This window comes from Copidosoma floridanum, unplaced genomic scaffold (genome assembly GCF_036245765.1).
Source record: "Copidosoma floridanum isolate Cflo_tuat_1 unplaced genomic scaffold, Cflo_Japanese_pri ptg000031l, whole genome shotgun sequence".
Classification (NCBI taxonomy): domain Eukaryota; kingdom Metazoa; phylum Arthropoda; class Insecta; order Hymenoptera; family Encyrtidae; genus Copidosoma; species Copidosoma floridanum.
This window is the reverse complement of record NW_028321908.1, coordinates 3,372,668-3,389,451: the sequence shown is the minus strand read 5'-3', so window position 1 is coordinate 3,389,451 and position 16,784 is coordinate 3,372,668. Positions and strand designations below refer to the sequence as shown.

The window sequence follows — 16,784 nt, the reverse complement described above, 5'->3', positions numbered from 1 at the left end:
AATTCTTGACAGTAGCATGGATATAGATTGAAAAGAAACTAAATGGTAGGGGAAATCTTTCTCCATGAGGAAGGAAAAGGAAGCAATGTTTGGCAATGATGCTGTGGCGGCGCCGTCAGAGGTAGCACGACAGCAAGGAGAGGGGAATAGCAGGGATAGAACTGCCAGCATGTGCTTATGAATAAGCTATAAGCAGAATCAGTGGTGGGGCTGGCGCTTCTCGTAAGCTAGCTTGCTTCCTCCTACATTACTTGCTCGCGCTTTTCATTCTTCTTTAAGAACTGGCTCGTAATCGACTAAGGTCCTAACAGCAGCACGTTTTGTCTTTTCTAAGATTTGTTTAACATCTTGAGACCGGATGCTGTAATTATTATTGATTTATTTATTATCTTATTAGTAGAAAAAAATGGTCACAATCAGTAAAAAACCATTTTTCTCTATGACTTGTTTTCGAAATCCTAATCAAAAATTCTCACAAGAATGAATCATCGTTCATGATTGACAAATTAAAGTGATGCTCAATACCTTTTAATTTTCTCAATAAAGAAGAAAGTAAAGTAAAACGCTGTTAAAAAATTCATTTAGTACAGTATTAGAGAATATAGTGTGACAAGTATATTGGTTGAAGAAGAGATCAACGAAATAAGTGTACAAAAAGTATATGATTTTCTTTGTGTACTTTACCGTATTAGTTTATTAAATTTCTTCAAAAGAAGTGTTAATCTAAAAAGGTTCTGCAAAATTTTTTTATAAGCTAGAGCTTACACTCTTTAAAATAACTATTATCAATAAAAATTCTACTTAATTCTACTCTTTGTAGCAGAGTATGAAGTTACAAAAGGAATATAAAAAATTTAGTATATAGACTTTTATTATCTTGCGTTATAAGTTTTGAAATTAAATAAAACAGTAACTTTCACAATGTGTGAAAATGTACATTCTTGGCGTGGAGGTGATTTGGAAGTAAGTATTTTAAATCATTATTTTTTCAGAACAAACATTTAATTTATAACTATTATTTTTCAATACGTAGTATCTAACAATTGTACAGTTGCAATGATTTTATACATAAATAATTATCGATTGCATAAAAATTATAACTTTAAGTCTAAATATGCAGTAAAGTTTGTTTAAGAAAACTTTATATTGTAAACTTTATAAAAAAAAAGGAATACTTTACCTACGTAGGATGTGAGAAGTTTTAAAAATAACTTTACTCACTCAAAATATTTTATAAAAAATAAAACTGTTTATGCCAAAATTAAATAATATCTTAAAAGCTGTTAAAAATTGATACTTAAATCAATAATACAACAGTGAATGTGAAAATGTATTCTCTTGAAATCGCCAAGATCGTGTATTGAGATGTCAAATAAAATGTCTGAGATCACTGAAAATTTTTTCGTACTGAAGTATTCGTGAACCATTATAATGATAAATACCACGAATAAATAACAAACATAAAAATATTTTGCCAGTCTTTTTATACTGGCTTAAAATGCCAAGTATTAGAAATGCCTCCATAAAGTTATTCATAAATGTTATTGGAACACTCTTCTTAAATAAATTTAAAAAATAAAAGAAAAAAAAATTATTAAAGTAAAATGAAAAATTTCAGTCGTGCAGAATTTATTTTGTGGTCCATTAGGTTTGCTTTTCATATGAATGTTTTAAATCAGAGCAGGAAAAATTGTTATTAAACCTTGACACACTATTGAAATAGTAATAGGACATCGTGAGGTAGGTTGCAAGGTCGTGATTTATGAAAATTACCAGTTTAATATTGTAATCCCTTACAAGCTCTCTTTAATGATTATTAAATGTACAGTAAGACAGTGGGGTGTTTGTAAATAGATACCTAAAATCTTGCGTTTTGAAAAATCCAGCAAATTTTTGAATTTCTTAAAACTTTAAGCCATAAAAGTTATATAATTTTTTAAGTAACAATGATCTTAACAGATAGAATACACGATTATTTAAGGTTAAAAAAACGTTTATCTGATGCCTTTAAGCAGTGTGTTGAACTTTTTACACATTTATGACGTTTCCATTTTCCACTAATTTTTATCTAGATATTTACGCCACACAATAATATTGAAAGACACAAAAAACTGGTCTTAATTTATTACGCTTTTAAATAAAGTTAGCTCAGATACATCAAACCTAATTAATTAGTGACTTTTGAGCCTATAAAAATGGTGGATCACCTACAATAATAGTAAAATATGTATGTAAGCCTGTTAGCAAGGCTTGGATAAAAAAATTGTCAAGCACCGGTTTTTGATGAAAAAGTAGTTTGGATCCAATTTCTGGCTCAAGTAAGCACACTTTTTTATCGCTTAGTTTTTTAAAATAATAAAACAAGAGGATCATTGCAATATTGCGAAATTGGTAGAAGTCAGATAAACTTGGTCATACAGTTTTAAGGTAGCTCCCTTGCGAAAACCTACGAAATCAAATATGTTTCACTCAATAGATTTTGATCTACTGAATCCAACGGTGTCCTTGTTTTTACCCCAAGTGGAGAAAAATCTCGAGATATTTCAGCTCAAATTTGAACTGTTTAACACGAGCTCAAATGGCAGAGCATCAAAATATCAGCTTTACAGGCATTTCCCAACTCACAATAAAAATTCTAAGTAGACAAATTATGATGTACTTGTAGAAAAATCTCTGTTATTCTCAATACTGTCATGTAAAATGCTGATAATGGGGCATTTTGCAAAGATATTTGCCAAGAAAGACGTAGTAATCAGCTTCATGGTTATAAATGACAGACAGTAGCAGAATACCAACACTGATGTACGTATATACGTATACATACGCAAGTGAAACTATCCTACTTGACTCGAGCAGTAGACAAGGGGGAGCTACCTTAAATAGCAGTTGTAGAAGAGATTAATAGTTGTTATGCTGAATATAGAGACATTAACATTTAGAAGGTTAAAAGTTTGATTATATGCTAAGACACTAGATCTCTTTGTTTAAGCTATTTTGGATGATTGAAGTACCCTGAATTATAATTAAAAATTACATATATGGTTGAAAAAAAAAAGAATTAAGAGAAATGTTGGAGTTAAAACATAGAAAAGGGATGAAAATATTGTTGAAAATGCAAATTCCAAGCATATGATACACACATGACATTAACTTATACTCAAAATTCCCAATATTATAAAGGCAAAGTACGTTAAAAGCTTAATACACATTTTTTCATGGATGTCAATGATTTATATATTGTTTCAACTGTGTATGTAAGCACTTGAAGGCTTACAAGCTATTCTCATTAGTGCTGCAGATAAAAACTTATTGATTGCCACAGATTTTTCTATAATAATTGAGTCTGAAAATCCTAAACAATGCTTATTTTTAGAGTAAAAAATATGTCGTAACTGTTCAAAAATAAAGTTAACGCTTATTATTTTACTAATGTATCGTACGAAGAAGATTAACCGGGTGATGAACATAGTTGTTGGCTAAATTTTTTTGGTTTACATATAGTAAATGATTATTATGAGAGAATTATCATGAAAGGCTTGAACACGTAAGTTTCCTACATTATTTTAAACAAACATGGAGTTAAAGAATTCTATAGTTAAGAAAGACTTCAATTAGAGCTAAGTGTGAAAAATGTATACTCTATAAAGGTTGTCAATAAGGGTGTAATTAAATTCTTAGCTGTAATTCAATACAATAACTTTCAATAGAATGCTAAAACATAGAGAGATAGCAAATGACATTCAGATGTTCCAGTGAAAAGTCAAAAGATAACAGACTAGATCTAACTCTTACGTATTTCACAGCAAAAAATTTTTGACAAAACCCTTACGGTGTTATTGTGTTAGAGTTATTGGGACCAATAATAACATGTAGCGCCGAAAACCATGACAAAAGTAGGAAGCCAGGGAGGACGCCAGTGGCATTAAACACACGTAGTTCATAGATATCATTTAAAACCTTAAAAGTTAAGCCTTTTATAAATAGACATTAAATGTTAATGTCACGGACAACTTAATTATGAGTGAGTGCCTTTTTGTTCCATATGAATCAAAGCAAGCATTTCCATATTTTAGTTAAAAGTATAAAGAGCCTGTGAGAGTATTATGTATATATTTGCTGGATTCACAGCACGCAGCGCTTCCAGTACAGTGCCGAAAAAGTGAGACTCAGGTTCCAAAATGTGCAGATGACAGACCCCAGCTGCGAGGTAAAACTTGCAGGTCAGAACAGTTTCGAGGTTTCTTAACAAATATACAAGGATATTCATATAGGTACTTCAGGAGAGGGAACCGGCTTGTAGAGCAGCTTTTTCTGAGTCAAAATCCATTTACAATATTACATAATTGTCAAACAGTTATTCTTTAAGTAAACGGATTTACAAAAGGGCTCAATTTCAGCGCGTAGAACGAAAATTCCAGGAGGAGGTAAAGGGCTGAGTGTCAGAAACGTAAAACAGATAAATAAGCGTACGAAGAGGTTATTTAGTTTACCCAAGATATTTTGTCAGATCACTCTAATTAGAAGCATCACATAAAATGAAAATAATAATAATAATGATGTTGATGATAGTGATAATAAACATGACAATTAAAATAATTGAAGTAATAAAAAAACGATTCTGCACAATACTAATAATAATAATATTAATAATAAATACTTATAATTTAAATAATTAAATAATAAACCTGAGTGGCTATCGTATGGTACTTGGGCTGCACTTGGGTGACAATTGTGCAGCGGTACATCGGTGGAATGTGAGCAGCTGTACTTGAAATGCGGAACTTTGATGGCACGTGGGTGGTTCGTAGGAAGTACTTAAGTAGTTGTCTTACAGCGGTAGTTGGGCGGCTTTTAGCAGTGGTACTTAGGCAGTATTTTGGCAATACTTTGATGGTACTTTGGCGGGTTTTTAACGGCACTTTATAGTTACTTTGACAGCACTTAAGCTGCGCTATTTTAGGGGCACTTACGCAGCAGTATTTAGGTGGTAGGACTTTGGGGGCACTACGGCGATACTTAGATGGCACTTACGCAACGGTGCTTAGGCGGCACTTAAGCAGCGATATTCGGTGGTACTTGGACTGTTCTTTGGTGACACTTGGGTGGTAGCATTTAAACAGCCACACTTGGGCTGTATTTTTTTGGCACTTTGGTGGCACTTTGGCGGCACTTAGGTAGTACTTAGGCACTATATAAGCAGTGGCACTTGAGCAGAACTAAGGTGGCATTTCTGCGGCACTTTGGTGGTACTTGGGTGGTCTTTAATCAGAGACTCTTGGGTGGCACTTTAGCAGCGGCACATAGGCGGTACGTCGAAGTGCCGCTGAAGTACCGCTGCTCAAATGCCACCCAAGTACCGCTAAAGTGTCAACAAATCACTGTCCAAGTGCCACTGTTCAAGTGCCGTGCAAGTACGGCCCAAGTACAAATATATAAGTACATATACAAGTACATATCTTGGGTAAACTCAGTAACCTCTCTGTACGATTATTTATTTGTTTCACGTCTTCGATACTCAGCTCTTTACCTTCTCCTACTAGTTTTATAGCTACACATTTCTACTAATCTATTAACATTTAAGCGCCATCTACTGCGCGCAAGGGTATTTCTTCAGATTTTTTTACCGACCTACAGGTTTGTTGCCATGTTGTCACGATCATCACTCTTCATGGTAGCCCACGCCATTGAAATTTGCGTTTTTAACACGCTGAAATTGAGCACTTTTGTTAATCCATTTACTCAATGAATAGTTGTCAAAAAATTATTCTGTAAACGGATTTTGACTCAGAAAAAGATGCTCTACACGCCGATTCCCGTTTCTTAAGTACTTATGAATATCACTGTATATATTGATGGCGTCGTCTGCATTCTTCGTCACCCGAGTTGCACTTAATTATCACCATGGGCGCTTAGACCGCATCGGCTATTCCCTCCAACCACCTGCATCCAGCGAATAGTATTTAGCCCACCTAAGCAATGTGTCGGCTTAGTGTTATGCTGTCAGTGTTGCTATATGTATATAGTTAAACAGGCGCAACGAAAAACGTGTTTTGTGATTTATGTATTATTATAAAATTTTTTCAGATATTTAAAAATATCTATAGACTACGTGGATGTGACACTATTGACATCCTCCCAAGTTTTACTTTATTGACACTATAGGTGTTGGCACATATCATTTTATCCCTTTATGGTTCATGTTCGGTGCCAATAGCTTCGTCAATCGTTAAAATTAAGTAGCATTCGGCATAGTTTGTACTTAGACTGGTGATCATTCAAGCCCTACCATTTCACCTTTGCTGCTAATTTTTCTGATTGATTAAAAGTTTTTCCTCTGCCTTGACAATCCGTACGGAAGGTGTGTAAATGTTTACTAAGAACAACTATTTTTCAGAACGTATCCAAATTCGAATGTGATTCGTGGATTAATTAAAAACTAAAATAGTTATTCCACAAAAACTTACTTTTCTTACTTTAAACGTAATTTTTACCGTAATCAAAGAGTAATCATAAGTTTTCAACTATAATTCAACTTCTAAATTTGTTCACTGACGTAATACCAAAAATTTAAACTTTAAAACTGCTTTGTTTAACCATATATCTTTAATTTTTGGTATAACGTCCTTAAAAAGTTTTAAACACTAATTGATTTTATAGATTGCAAGATCTTGCTACGACACAGTGCACTACATTTCAAATACTTAATGAACTGTATTGACACAGGCTGTTTTAGTAATACGCAAGATTTTTTTTTTCTACTCTCTAGAATTGAATTTGAAGTGGAAACATAGTAGTCTCATCGTATTCTTTAACACTTCTATTCTGATTTGGATTGTTAGTTGAACGCTAATAGTGTTTTGGAAAATATTGAATTTTAACCAAAATGAGATTAAATACCTTAAACTTTAATTAATAAGTAGTAAGTCATACGAGAGGAGATACTTTGTTGTACTATTTAAAATTGTTTAAAATGCCTCAAAGTATTGCAAAATGTCAGATCTATGCGAGTGTGGAAAAAGTTAAATAAACGAAAACCCCCCATTAAGTATTAAATCTAACTTACATTTATTAAAATTTATTAAAATAACTCTATCTTCTAATCATTAACAGTGTATAACTATTTTGCTAATCTAAAACTAAACTTATATAAAGTCAAGAAAAGCCTTAGCCTTTAGCGTAATCGTATTCAGTCCAGAAAAAACCATCGTGGAGAGTCAGCTAGACAAGTTCATGCAGAATTACAGCACCATCTTAGGACTTGGTCACATGGAGCCACGTATAGCATAAAGTGTAGCACGTATCGCATAAAAGTAGGAAAGCTTAGGTATACGCTAGTACATGGTCACATAGAATACGCGTAAGAGTGCCATGTATCTCGTTAATTCTTTACTTGTAATTTTTTATTTGAGAGTTTTGAATTTTTTCATATAGCTAAGTCATAAGAATTATTAATTTTTCTGCTCGTCATTGAATCATTAAGAATCTTGTGTAGACTTAACAACTGGCTCAACATTCTTACAATTTATTTTTTATCCATGTTAATAATTTAATGAATTATGCGAGTTATGATTAAATTGTATTTATTAACTAAGTACAAACTATTAAGTTGACCCTTCAATGTACATAAAAATTACACAGGACCACAAAAAAAATGAGTGGAATTGTCCCTTTCAGCAACAATGCATTTCTTATGTATTTTGAGGCGCTGACTTCATTCCCATTGTTTAAATTGCTCTATCACATCACAATTTTTTACACTTGTTAACATGGGGACTACTTTAATAACTGAAATAAAAACATTGCCGCTTATGAACACGTTTCTTGTTTATAAAAAAGAATTGTGATGTGATAGAGCAATTGACACAATGGGAATGAAGTCAGCGCCTCAAAATACATAAGAAATGCATTGTTGCTGAAAGGGACCCTTCCACTTATTTTTTTTGGTGGTCCTGTGTTATTTATTCTTTTTATACAACGCTGAAAAATCCTTACCCTGCATATGGGAGTAAAGAATATGCGCGTAACAGTATTGAAACTAATCACAGTATCACAGTGGCGTAATATACATGTATATATTGCTGTTGATATAATGCACGCTGTTTTACTTGTACTCGTGGCAAAAATAAGTTACACTCATATTTTTTGACCCACGTGCACGATAAGGAATTTATTGGCATAAAGCGTACCTTACTTAACCTTCTCTAATCGTAAGTTTTACGTAGTACGCGCTATGATTGAAGCTTTACACAGCTCCATGATAGAGCCTTTAAACTATATAAATATCAAAAGAAGCACCGTGCACCGAATCAAATCTTACACTTCAGGCAAGAAAAACTTCGTATCTCTGTTCATCTATTGGATTGTTAGTATCGTCCTAAATCGTACAAAGAATATATATAAATGAATTTGTTAACACATAAAAATATATTGTCACTCTCAAATACAATGTTGACTGTCGTGCACTTCATTATTTAATGAGGGTTAATATCATACAGTTTCATTACTCAATCGTACTCATAATCTTTTGTATAAGTTTCTCTTGTACTTCAAAAGTTTATGGATTAGTAAAAATGTCTTCCAGATAATCTTTTATTAGAATCTACTTGATGGCTATCTTTTCTCTGATTACATAATCTTTAACATAGTGAAGTTTATTTTTAGTTTTAAACGTTTACCACCATCTATCTTTGCACTTGCGCCAAAAACTTTGTTATTACACTACAGATTTGCAGGCAAAAATTCATGGACTAGCAGCAGATTACTAAAATACTAAAGCAGAGATTAGTAGGGAGATTGCCAGTGCCCATAGTAGAGAGTGTGTCACTTTTTTTCTACTGATTTGAGCGCACCGTCATGGCAAACCAGTCGAATCATACGCACGTTTTCAGCAGCAGAGGGGAAGACCAAAATGTGCGTACGATAGTTACCTCATAGTGGGGAAAGGAATATGTGCGTATACATGGGTATGTCTATATATGTTTTGGCTGCTTCCTGCCTGAGCTCTCGGGTCTATCGGTTTTCGGCTCTCACTGTAGCTCGCAGCTCGTGCATTCATATATACCTATATATATTCCCAATGCGCTGTTTCCTCAAAAAAAATTTTGTTTTGAATGTTGGACAGTTCAGTATGTTATTATGTCCGGTCAAATATTACTTGTTGAATAGGTAAGTATTAAATACTTGTACAGCTAAATACCGCTTAATACTGAGTTTTTCCTCGGTTAAAATGACTAATCAAGTAATGATAACGTAAGTCCCAATATTTTACGTCAATTTTCGGAACTTGCCTATAAAAGTACACATTTACAACTCGAATAATTTATATGACTACAGTGACAAAAAAAAAAAAAAAAAATTTTACGTGGTAAATAACTGCGTTCTCTAACGTTAAAATTTATTAATTCTTTAATGAATATTTGCCTATTAAAATTTTTTTAATAACATACGCTCTCTTGGGTTTTATTCTAACGTTTATTTAACAATGAATGACTTTTTTAGAATTTAAATGTTGTTCTTTGGCACATGTAACCATTCCAATAGGAATAAGAAATTACTATATCTAGAAAAATTACAACTCTTCTTTAAGGTACTTGAATTTTAATTCAATTACCAATCGAGAGAAAAACTCAAACTTAAACTTAAATCTTTGAGCTTTACCATCAACGTATGTCACTTTAAGTGCCTCAAGGAACAGTGCGCCAATAGTCGAGGCAGCTAAGTATCACAACGTAAACTTTTGGCACTGATCACTCCAGGGTTCAATTATTCGTTACGGCATGATTTTTTTTTTACATTTGGTCTTTTTTTTATATTACTAAGTATAAGATTTTTTCAATTATTTTTTTTATTTTCATGTTCACGTTGCGTAACAAATTCTCTTCAGAGAAACTAAACAAAAATTTTTCCTGGATGATTTTGTAATCAACAAATTGATAAAGTCGGGTGTTGCAGCACAAGCTTTCATGAAAAGCAGTGTTTCTCTGCGTTCCTTTTTCGAGAAACAATACACAAATAAGACTAACACATAAATAAAAAAAGCCTAGATTTCTCATGTGTTACAGATAGCAAAACACACTTTTTACCAGGTGACGTAGTAGCTAAAGCCATCACGCCACTATATACCTGTATTTTTGGGCAAGTCATTGGTAGTTACCAAGTCTTACAATATGTATATACAGTGAGCGCGCGGTGGCTCAGTCAGCTAGGTCGTGGTTTAGCACGCGGGAAACCGTGGTTCGATTCCCGGCCAGTGCGACTTTTTGGGCAAGTACCTCTGTGATTTTTCACATGTGCTTTTTCACCACGCAATACTCCTCGAGGAGGATTTAGGCGATCTTCTCGCAGCAAAAATTGCCTAAATTTCCCCTACCCTCCTCCTGTTATGAGAGGCCTCCCATCTCTTTCCTTGTCCCTTTCGCAAGTGATGAGTGCCCTTAGTAGTGACTTTATTAAAGAAGCCAGATGTAGAGTACTATAATAATAATAATAATAATAATAAAAAAAAATGTATATACAGCAGAGAGAAGAAGTATAGGTAGCAAAAAATTAGTGAAATGATAGTGAGAGACATAAGTAAGATAGTAGAAGATAACAAAGAGACATTGGTAATGAATAATAGATGGAGAACGATATAGCGTAAAGAAATGGAACAGAATAGCTAATATTAGTTAGGCAGACAAGAGAACAGTCGCCATGAAGAGAATCACCAGAAGACAGCTGTACAGCCAAGTCACACTAAGACGGAAACCAACTCTAGGTAGCACAGCGTGATCGTGATGAAATCGGAAAGATAGGTGTACTGTGCATAATACACTAGAGTTATGTACGGAGACAGAGGTATCCTTGTGGTCGGAATGAATGACTGTGTGGGTGCATGTGGAGACAAAGTGAATGTAAGGAAAGCGTAAGCGTGTTTGAGTGGGATTTCTGTGTTAGTGGTGCGCGTAAGGACAATGACTCGTACGAGGTGTGCATGACGTGATGAGTCTAGATGTGTGTGTGTGTGTGGATTTGGGTGTGTGTGTGTGTGTGTGGAAGGTAGATGTGGACCTCCAACAGCAGAATCAAAGAGAAGTTCGATAGTGCGGACGACTGGGACACAACAAAATAGACTTACACATAATGGATGCCTATTATATCTTACTAATATATAAAGCAAAGTCACTAAGACCGTTGTAATCGCTAACCACAAAAACTACTGAACCGATTTTGCTGAAATTTTGCACACTGATTCATGATACTTCCTAGATGGTTTTAGTAAAGTTTTTATCATAAAAAATTTAATAACAATAGCAATATATAAGCTGAAAGTTTTGCAAAAATACGCCAGCTTTTCACTTTAGTTCAGTAAAATCCGCTAGGTGGCGTCGACATAAAATCGAGGCTACCTGCAACAGAATTAAATAAGTGTGGTTATAATAAGCCGGAGCGTCTCGATATCCATGTGGTTGTACTCAGGCAGTTCAACGAACTGTACATGGCATGCTGATGAAAGTCTTGCAGCTAGGTATCTCGGTTACAGACGACACTTTTCTGTAAGAGGGAAGGGACCTAGGTGTCCATTCACCCTAAATCTCGACGAGTGCGATCAAAAACAAATATTATTCCAACTGATGACGTCTCTGGCATAATACCAGGAGACACATCTAGCCAAAGCACAATCTGCACCAACTCTTCAGAGTTGTGTGGCAGTCCCACCATCCCACCTGGTGTAGTAAGAGAATTTTTGACTCAAATGTAAGCCAGGGAAAACAGCTCTGAGGGGCATGGGCAGCCACAACGGCTACCTTCTTGGTCGTCGCGTCCCCAACGCGCTTACCCACATGTTCCCGTCTAACGATGAGCGGTTGGTTATCCGGCGAACGACCCAAAGACGAGATATTCTTTGGTCAGCAACATACCTCCCTCCATCACAGTCTCCGTACATCGAGACTCCCAGGGTAAGAATCAAGCAACCCGTAGCCAGCTCTTCATCATCAGGAATAATAATAAAGAATAGCCTGGAAGTTTCACCACTGGCGCTTTTTAGGGCCATTATAAGTATTTACGTTATCTACTTAACCATCAATTTCATCGGTTCTTTTTAGGATCCACCTAAGTGTAAACTACCTTGCCAACAAATACATTTTTACTACCATTACCGGAAGCGATTCGTCGACTCAAAGACTATATTAACTTAAGACGGGCACTATTAAACAAAGTCAGTCATTCACTGTCAGACGTCATAAGTGGAGTTTTTCGCTGCAAGGCTGGGAAACCCAGTGACCGTCGACCCCATATTACCCTCACGACTCTAAGCATTCAACCAGGAATCACTAATCTTCTCCAAGGTCTGCGCTGGGAATACCTACAATAGCTATCAAGGAGAAAAAACTTGAGCCCACGGGACAGCCTCCACTGGACGAGTATCACTAACCAATCTCCCCGTCTAAGATCACCAAAACAACTGAATCTGCAAGTAAAAAAGGTGCTTTAGACAACAACGTCTTCGACGTTGTACCGGGAGACGTTGGGAAAGAGCACTACAACTAGCCCCAAAGCTTCGGACTTTGTAATTTTTCTCCCGAAGAAAGAGTTAACTTAAGAAGCTCACCGGTCTTTTTTAGGGCCACCGGACGTTGAACTACCTTGTCAACAAATATAGTAGAACTTAACAAAGTTGACAGAAAACAGCTTTTAGTGGTTACAAAAATTTTAAGCATGCCAAAAGTCGCAAGAGGGTGAATTGGAAGAAAAACTTCAAATGTATCAAATAAATACAATTTTGCTTAGGCGTCAAGAAACTGACGCAGAAAAGTTATCGAGATTAAAACAGCAGCGTCAAAATTGACAACTAAAGAGTCCATTACGTGAGAGATCAGCTTTTCATTGTACCCTTACAGCAATCTCTGAAATCTTTAAAGATCCTACTTCAGATTTTTTAATGAGTAGAAAATGTAATTGTGTTTTTGTGGCAATAAAAATGTAGGGTTTAAGGTCCAGGACTTTGTTGCTCTGGTAATAAAGTTGTGAGATATGAGAAAAAAAATTTTTTTTAATATAAATTTATTGGGGGTTCGCAATCTTAACAGTTTTAAAAAATAGCTCTTTTCGTGAATTACACGGGAGAAACTGTAAATCAACGGCTTCTTATGGCCACTAATTATTTTATGGCATAAAGAACGCACAGTACTTTTCAGCATTTTTTTTTTTTGAATTTTTACACCTCATTGTTTGACCTACTAAACTATATGGATTTCCAAAAATTATGTTTTTATAAGAAGATTTTTGTTCTGAGATGTATCAGGAATATGTGTAAAATTTCTAACTGAAAATTTTTCACACATGTCAACACACTACAGTGTTTTATTTAGTAAGTCTCAGGCGAAGCCGAGACGGGTTGCTGCTAGTCAATACATATATTTATGTTAGTAAAAGAAAGAGATGACCAGATTTTTTAGAGTGTGTTTTAGTATGACACGCATTGCACCATTACGCTGGAAAATATACAAGTTATTAGTGTTAACTTCTAGTTAGTGCCCTATTGTCCTCGTTCGAGTTTCTTTTTGGAGTATTTGGCGTTCTTGAGCCAGAAAGCTGTGGTGGACCTCTTGGCGAAGAGAAATCCAGTGTGTAGAGACGAGAAAGGTAACATAAGAGAGAGCTTCGTAATATGGTGTTGGAACGTCTATTTTTCAGCTGAAACATCTACGTCACAACCATCTTTAAATTATCTTCTGTTGGAAAAATCTGATGTCTACTTAAATGATTCATGAAAAATGAAATACCTGGTCGAATTGTGAGTACCAAGTGTAGTAAGCTACCAATCGCTACTCCATATAATACTTTTTTTTGTTTTTGTTGTATCCAAGTTTCTTGGTACCTACAGATTCTTCTCTAACTTTTCTTTTTTGATACAACACTTGGTTAGTTACCATAGGTGTCCTCTGAGATTTAGAACGCTAAAATTCAAATATTTTCAGCATCTGATCAATGTAGGCTGTTTTGTTCAGTAAGATTGTTTTATCTTCTCTATCTTTTCTCACTTTAATGCCTAAAAACGTGCAAAATTTACCAAGATTGGACATTCTAAATTCATTTTGCAGACTAATCCTAATTTCATTATACAGTTGATGGCAACTATCATGCTATTAACATATAAGATCAGAATTATAAATTTTTCTTTTTTCTCCATGCATAGAGACGAGATTTGCAGGTATTCACTTGTTATATTAGTTTTAGTGCCACTTTACAGAAGCCCTTATTGCATTTTTTTAGAGTTATTTTGAGCCCATAAAAAGCTTCTTCATGATTATAAACTCTATTCTTTGTCCATCTATCTTTGTCAAGCGGGACTACCAAAATATCTATATAAATCTCCTTTTTAATTGCTTCATTTTAGCATACAGTTTTTACAGTAAGCTGACAAGTCTTCAAACTATACTTATTGATAATCAAGATTAACAACCTCACTACATCTTAACTGAACTCTAAAGCATGCTTCCTGCAGGCCATACTTTAAATTGCTAGTCTTACGTTAACTTTCGTGTTACTTTTTTTTTCTTTTGTTGAATACTTATCAAGAATTAACAATTTTTTCTATCATTGGTATTTACCTTTGGATTTTCAACTATTATGCATACCTGATTCTTATGCATTGATTTAAAATCTTCATCCATAGCTCAAAACCGTTGCCTTCTTTCTGTAGTAACGACAGTTTCTTCATAATTTGCGGAAACCCTATTTAAATTAGCAATGATGACATGAGCGATTTCTTTCTCAACCTCTGTAATTGTATTTTCGACATCATGATCATGTTGAACCAATATATCCTATTCAGTTACGTCAATGATACCTGCATAATTCGTATCAAGACTCTTCATTTTCTTTTACTCTTTTTTTTTGTTCTTGCTTTCTTTTCACTCCTTGTACTTTCTTCATTTTCAATAATTCTTTAGAACTATGTTTACCAAACTTGATGAAGCATTCATCTTGTTTTATGTCTATCTTGTTTTCTCAGTTTGCTATCCCAGTTTGCTATCTTTTTTTTTATGTACGTGTTTATCTTTGCATACTAGTCTTTCATGGAATCTAGCATCCTGATTTTCATGAAATTTTTCTTCTTTCAGTCTTCAGAATATATAATCAGTAATTATGTAACCAACCAGCACTACACGTATACTTTATGAGCACAACTGAGTCTAGTATCTTTTGAATCTTAATAAACGTCATACAGCAAAGTCTTTGAACTTGGATTACGACTATCTCTACTTTGGGAGTAAACTTTTTCAAAAAAGCTATATTATATCGCTCGATTTGTAGGGTGTACGGTTATATGCGAACATAACAGCACTAAAAGCCAGATCTCACATATTTTCCCAGAGTCCCAAGTCATACATGTATGCTCTCAGCTTGCTCTTAATCATACAATTAATTCGCTCTGCTATACCATTTTGCTAAAGAATTTCAGAACAGTCCAGTTGAAGTTCAGCTCCCAACCTCTAAAAAACTTCTACTATTTTACCTCTGGTAAACTTTGTACACTGATTAGTATGTAAATAACATACCTTACGCGTGACCTATTATGCTTTTATGCTACACTTTACGAAATCGTCCTGGCAACGTGCTGCTTCAGACTTAGATTTCACAGAATATGACATTTCTATCTGTAATAGTTATTTGTGAACATTGCTCTAAACATATATTTCTTTGGAAGAGTGACCGAAATTACATGAAACATTATTTTATCATATACTATTTCAAGCGGTTTGGTGGTTCTTTCTCTCTTCGTTCTAAAAAGCAATTTTTTAATTTTGGCAATCTATGAAACTTCATGACTTGTAATGAAATCATTAAAAACAGCCCTCTTCAAGAGTTTATAATCTGCATTTTTTTACAGTGCCTTGAGATATTCTGCTCATGCATGCCCAAATCTAGCGTGTAAGAGTATTGTTCTGCTGTAGTAACAGCTTACTGACTCTTATCCATCTTGATTGCAGTTTGCCTAGTTTAATATCTGAGCCTTATAAAAACACTAGCGGTCATTGGACAATATAAAATTTTCTTATAATTTTTTTCGCTACTTATGTTTTAGCCATCTAGTAAAAGTTCTTCTGTCATGAACGGACTTTTTGATGTACCTGGCATAAAAGTCTCATTTGAATTTAAATCAAATAAATTTATCATTTTAATATCTCAATGAGTCATTATGCTTCTATAAGCATAGCCTTAAAGTAGAAGCAAGTTACTAGCATGCTACTCAGTGCATGTAATACTATCAAAGTTCGTCGCTCTTTTGTTGTAACTACCCAAAACAAATTCTTCTTTATTTTCGAATCTGTGGAGGAATTACTGTTAGAAAATTTATTAAATTTTCTATTCTTATGTTTAAAATCTCTAAAAATTAGCTTACATCTTGAGAAATGTTTAGTAGTACCTGAGTGTACTACGAACGGAACGATTCTATTACTACAATTATCAAAAAAAATTTTCTCTATGTACTTAGAGGCCAGAATTTCGGCTTAGTTTCACACAAACCATGACTTACATGAAAACCAAGAGCTTTACGATAATTTTTACCTTTTGTATTGTTTTTACCACTAGATTTTTTTTCTCTGGATGGTGTTTTATGGCCATATTTTTCGTCAATTACTTGCGAAGGTTCTGTCACTTACTAGGTAGTCTGTTAAAATATGATCTATGTTGTTACATTCATAGCATACTGTTTTGGCAGTGTCTATGTTTGCAGCAATAGTGTCACCACGACCTGCCCTACCACAAATCGTTACGGCACCGGCTATTGGTCG

General features: G+C 34.4%; 1 protein-coding gene across 3 annotated transcripts in view; it reads left to right on the top strand.

Moving 5' to 3' along the window:
* The first annotated feature begins 275 nt into the window (after window positions 1–275).
* Window positions 276–16,784, top strand: part of LOC106641833 (proton-coupled amino acid transporter-like protein pathetic) — a 318,346-nt gene continuing 301,837 nt past the window's right edge. For all 3 annotated transcript variants that reach the window (XM_014356408.2, XM_014356373.2, XM_014356390.3), the window contains exon 1: window positions 276–963. In XM_014356408.2, the coding sequence (XP_014211894.1) occupies window positions 922–963 (42 nt within the window). In that variant the 5' untranslated portion in view covers window positions 276–921. The remainder of the gene's footprint in view (window positions 964–16,784) is intronic.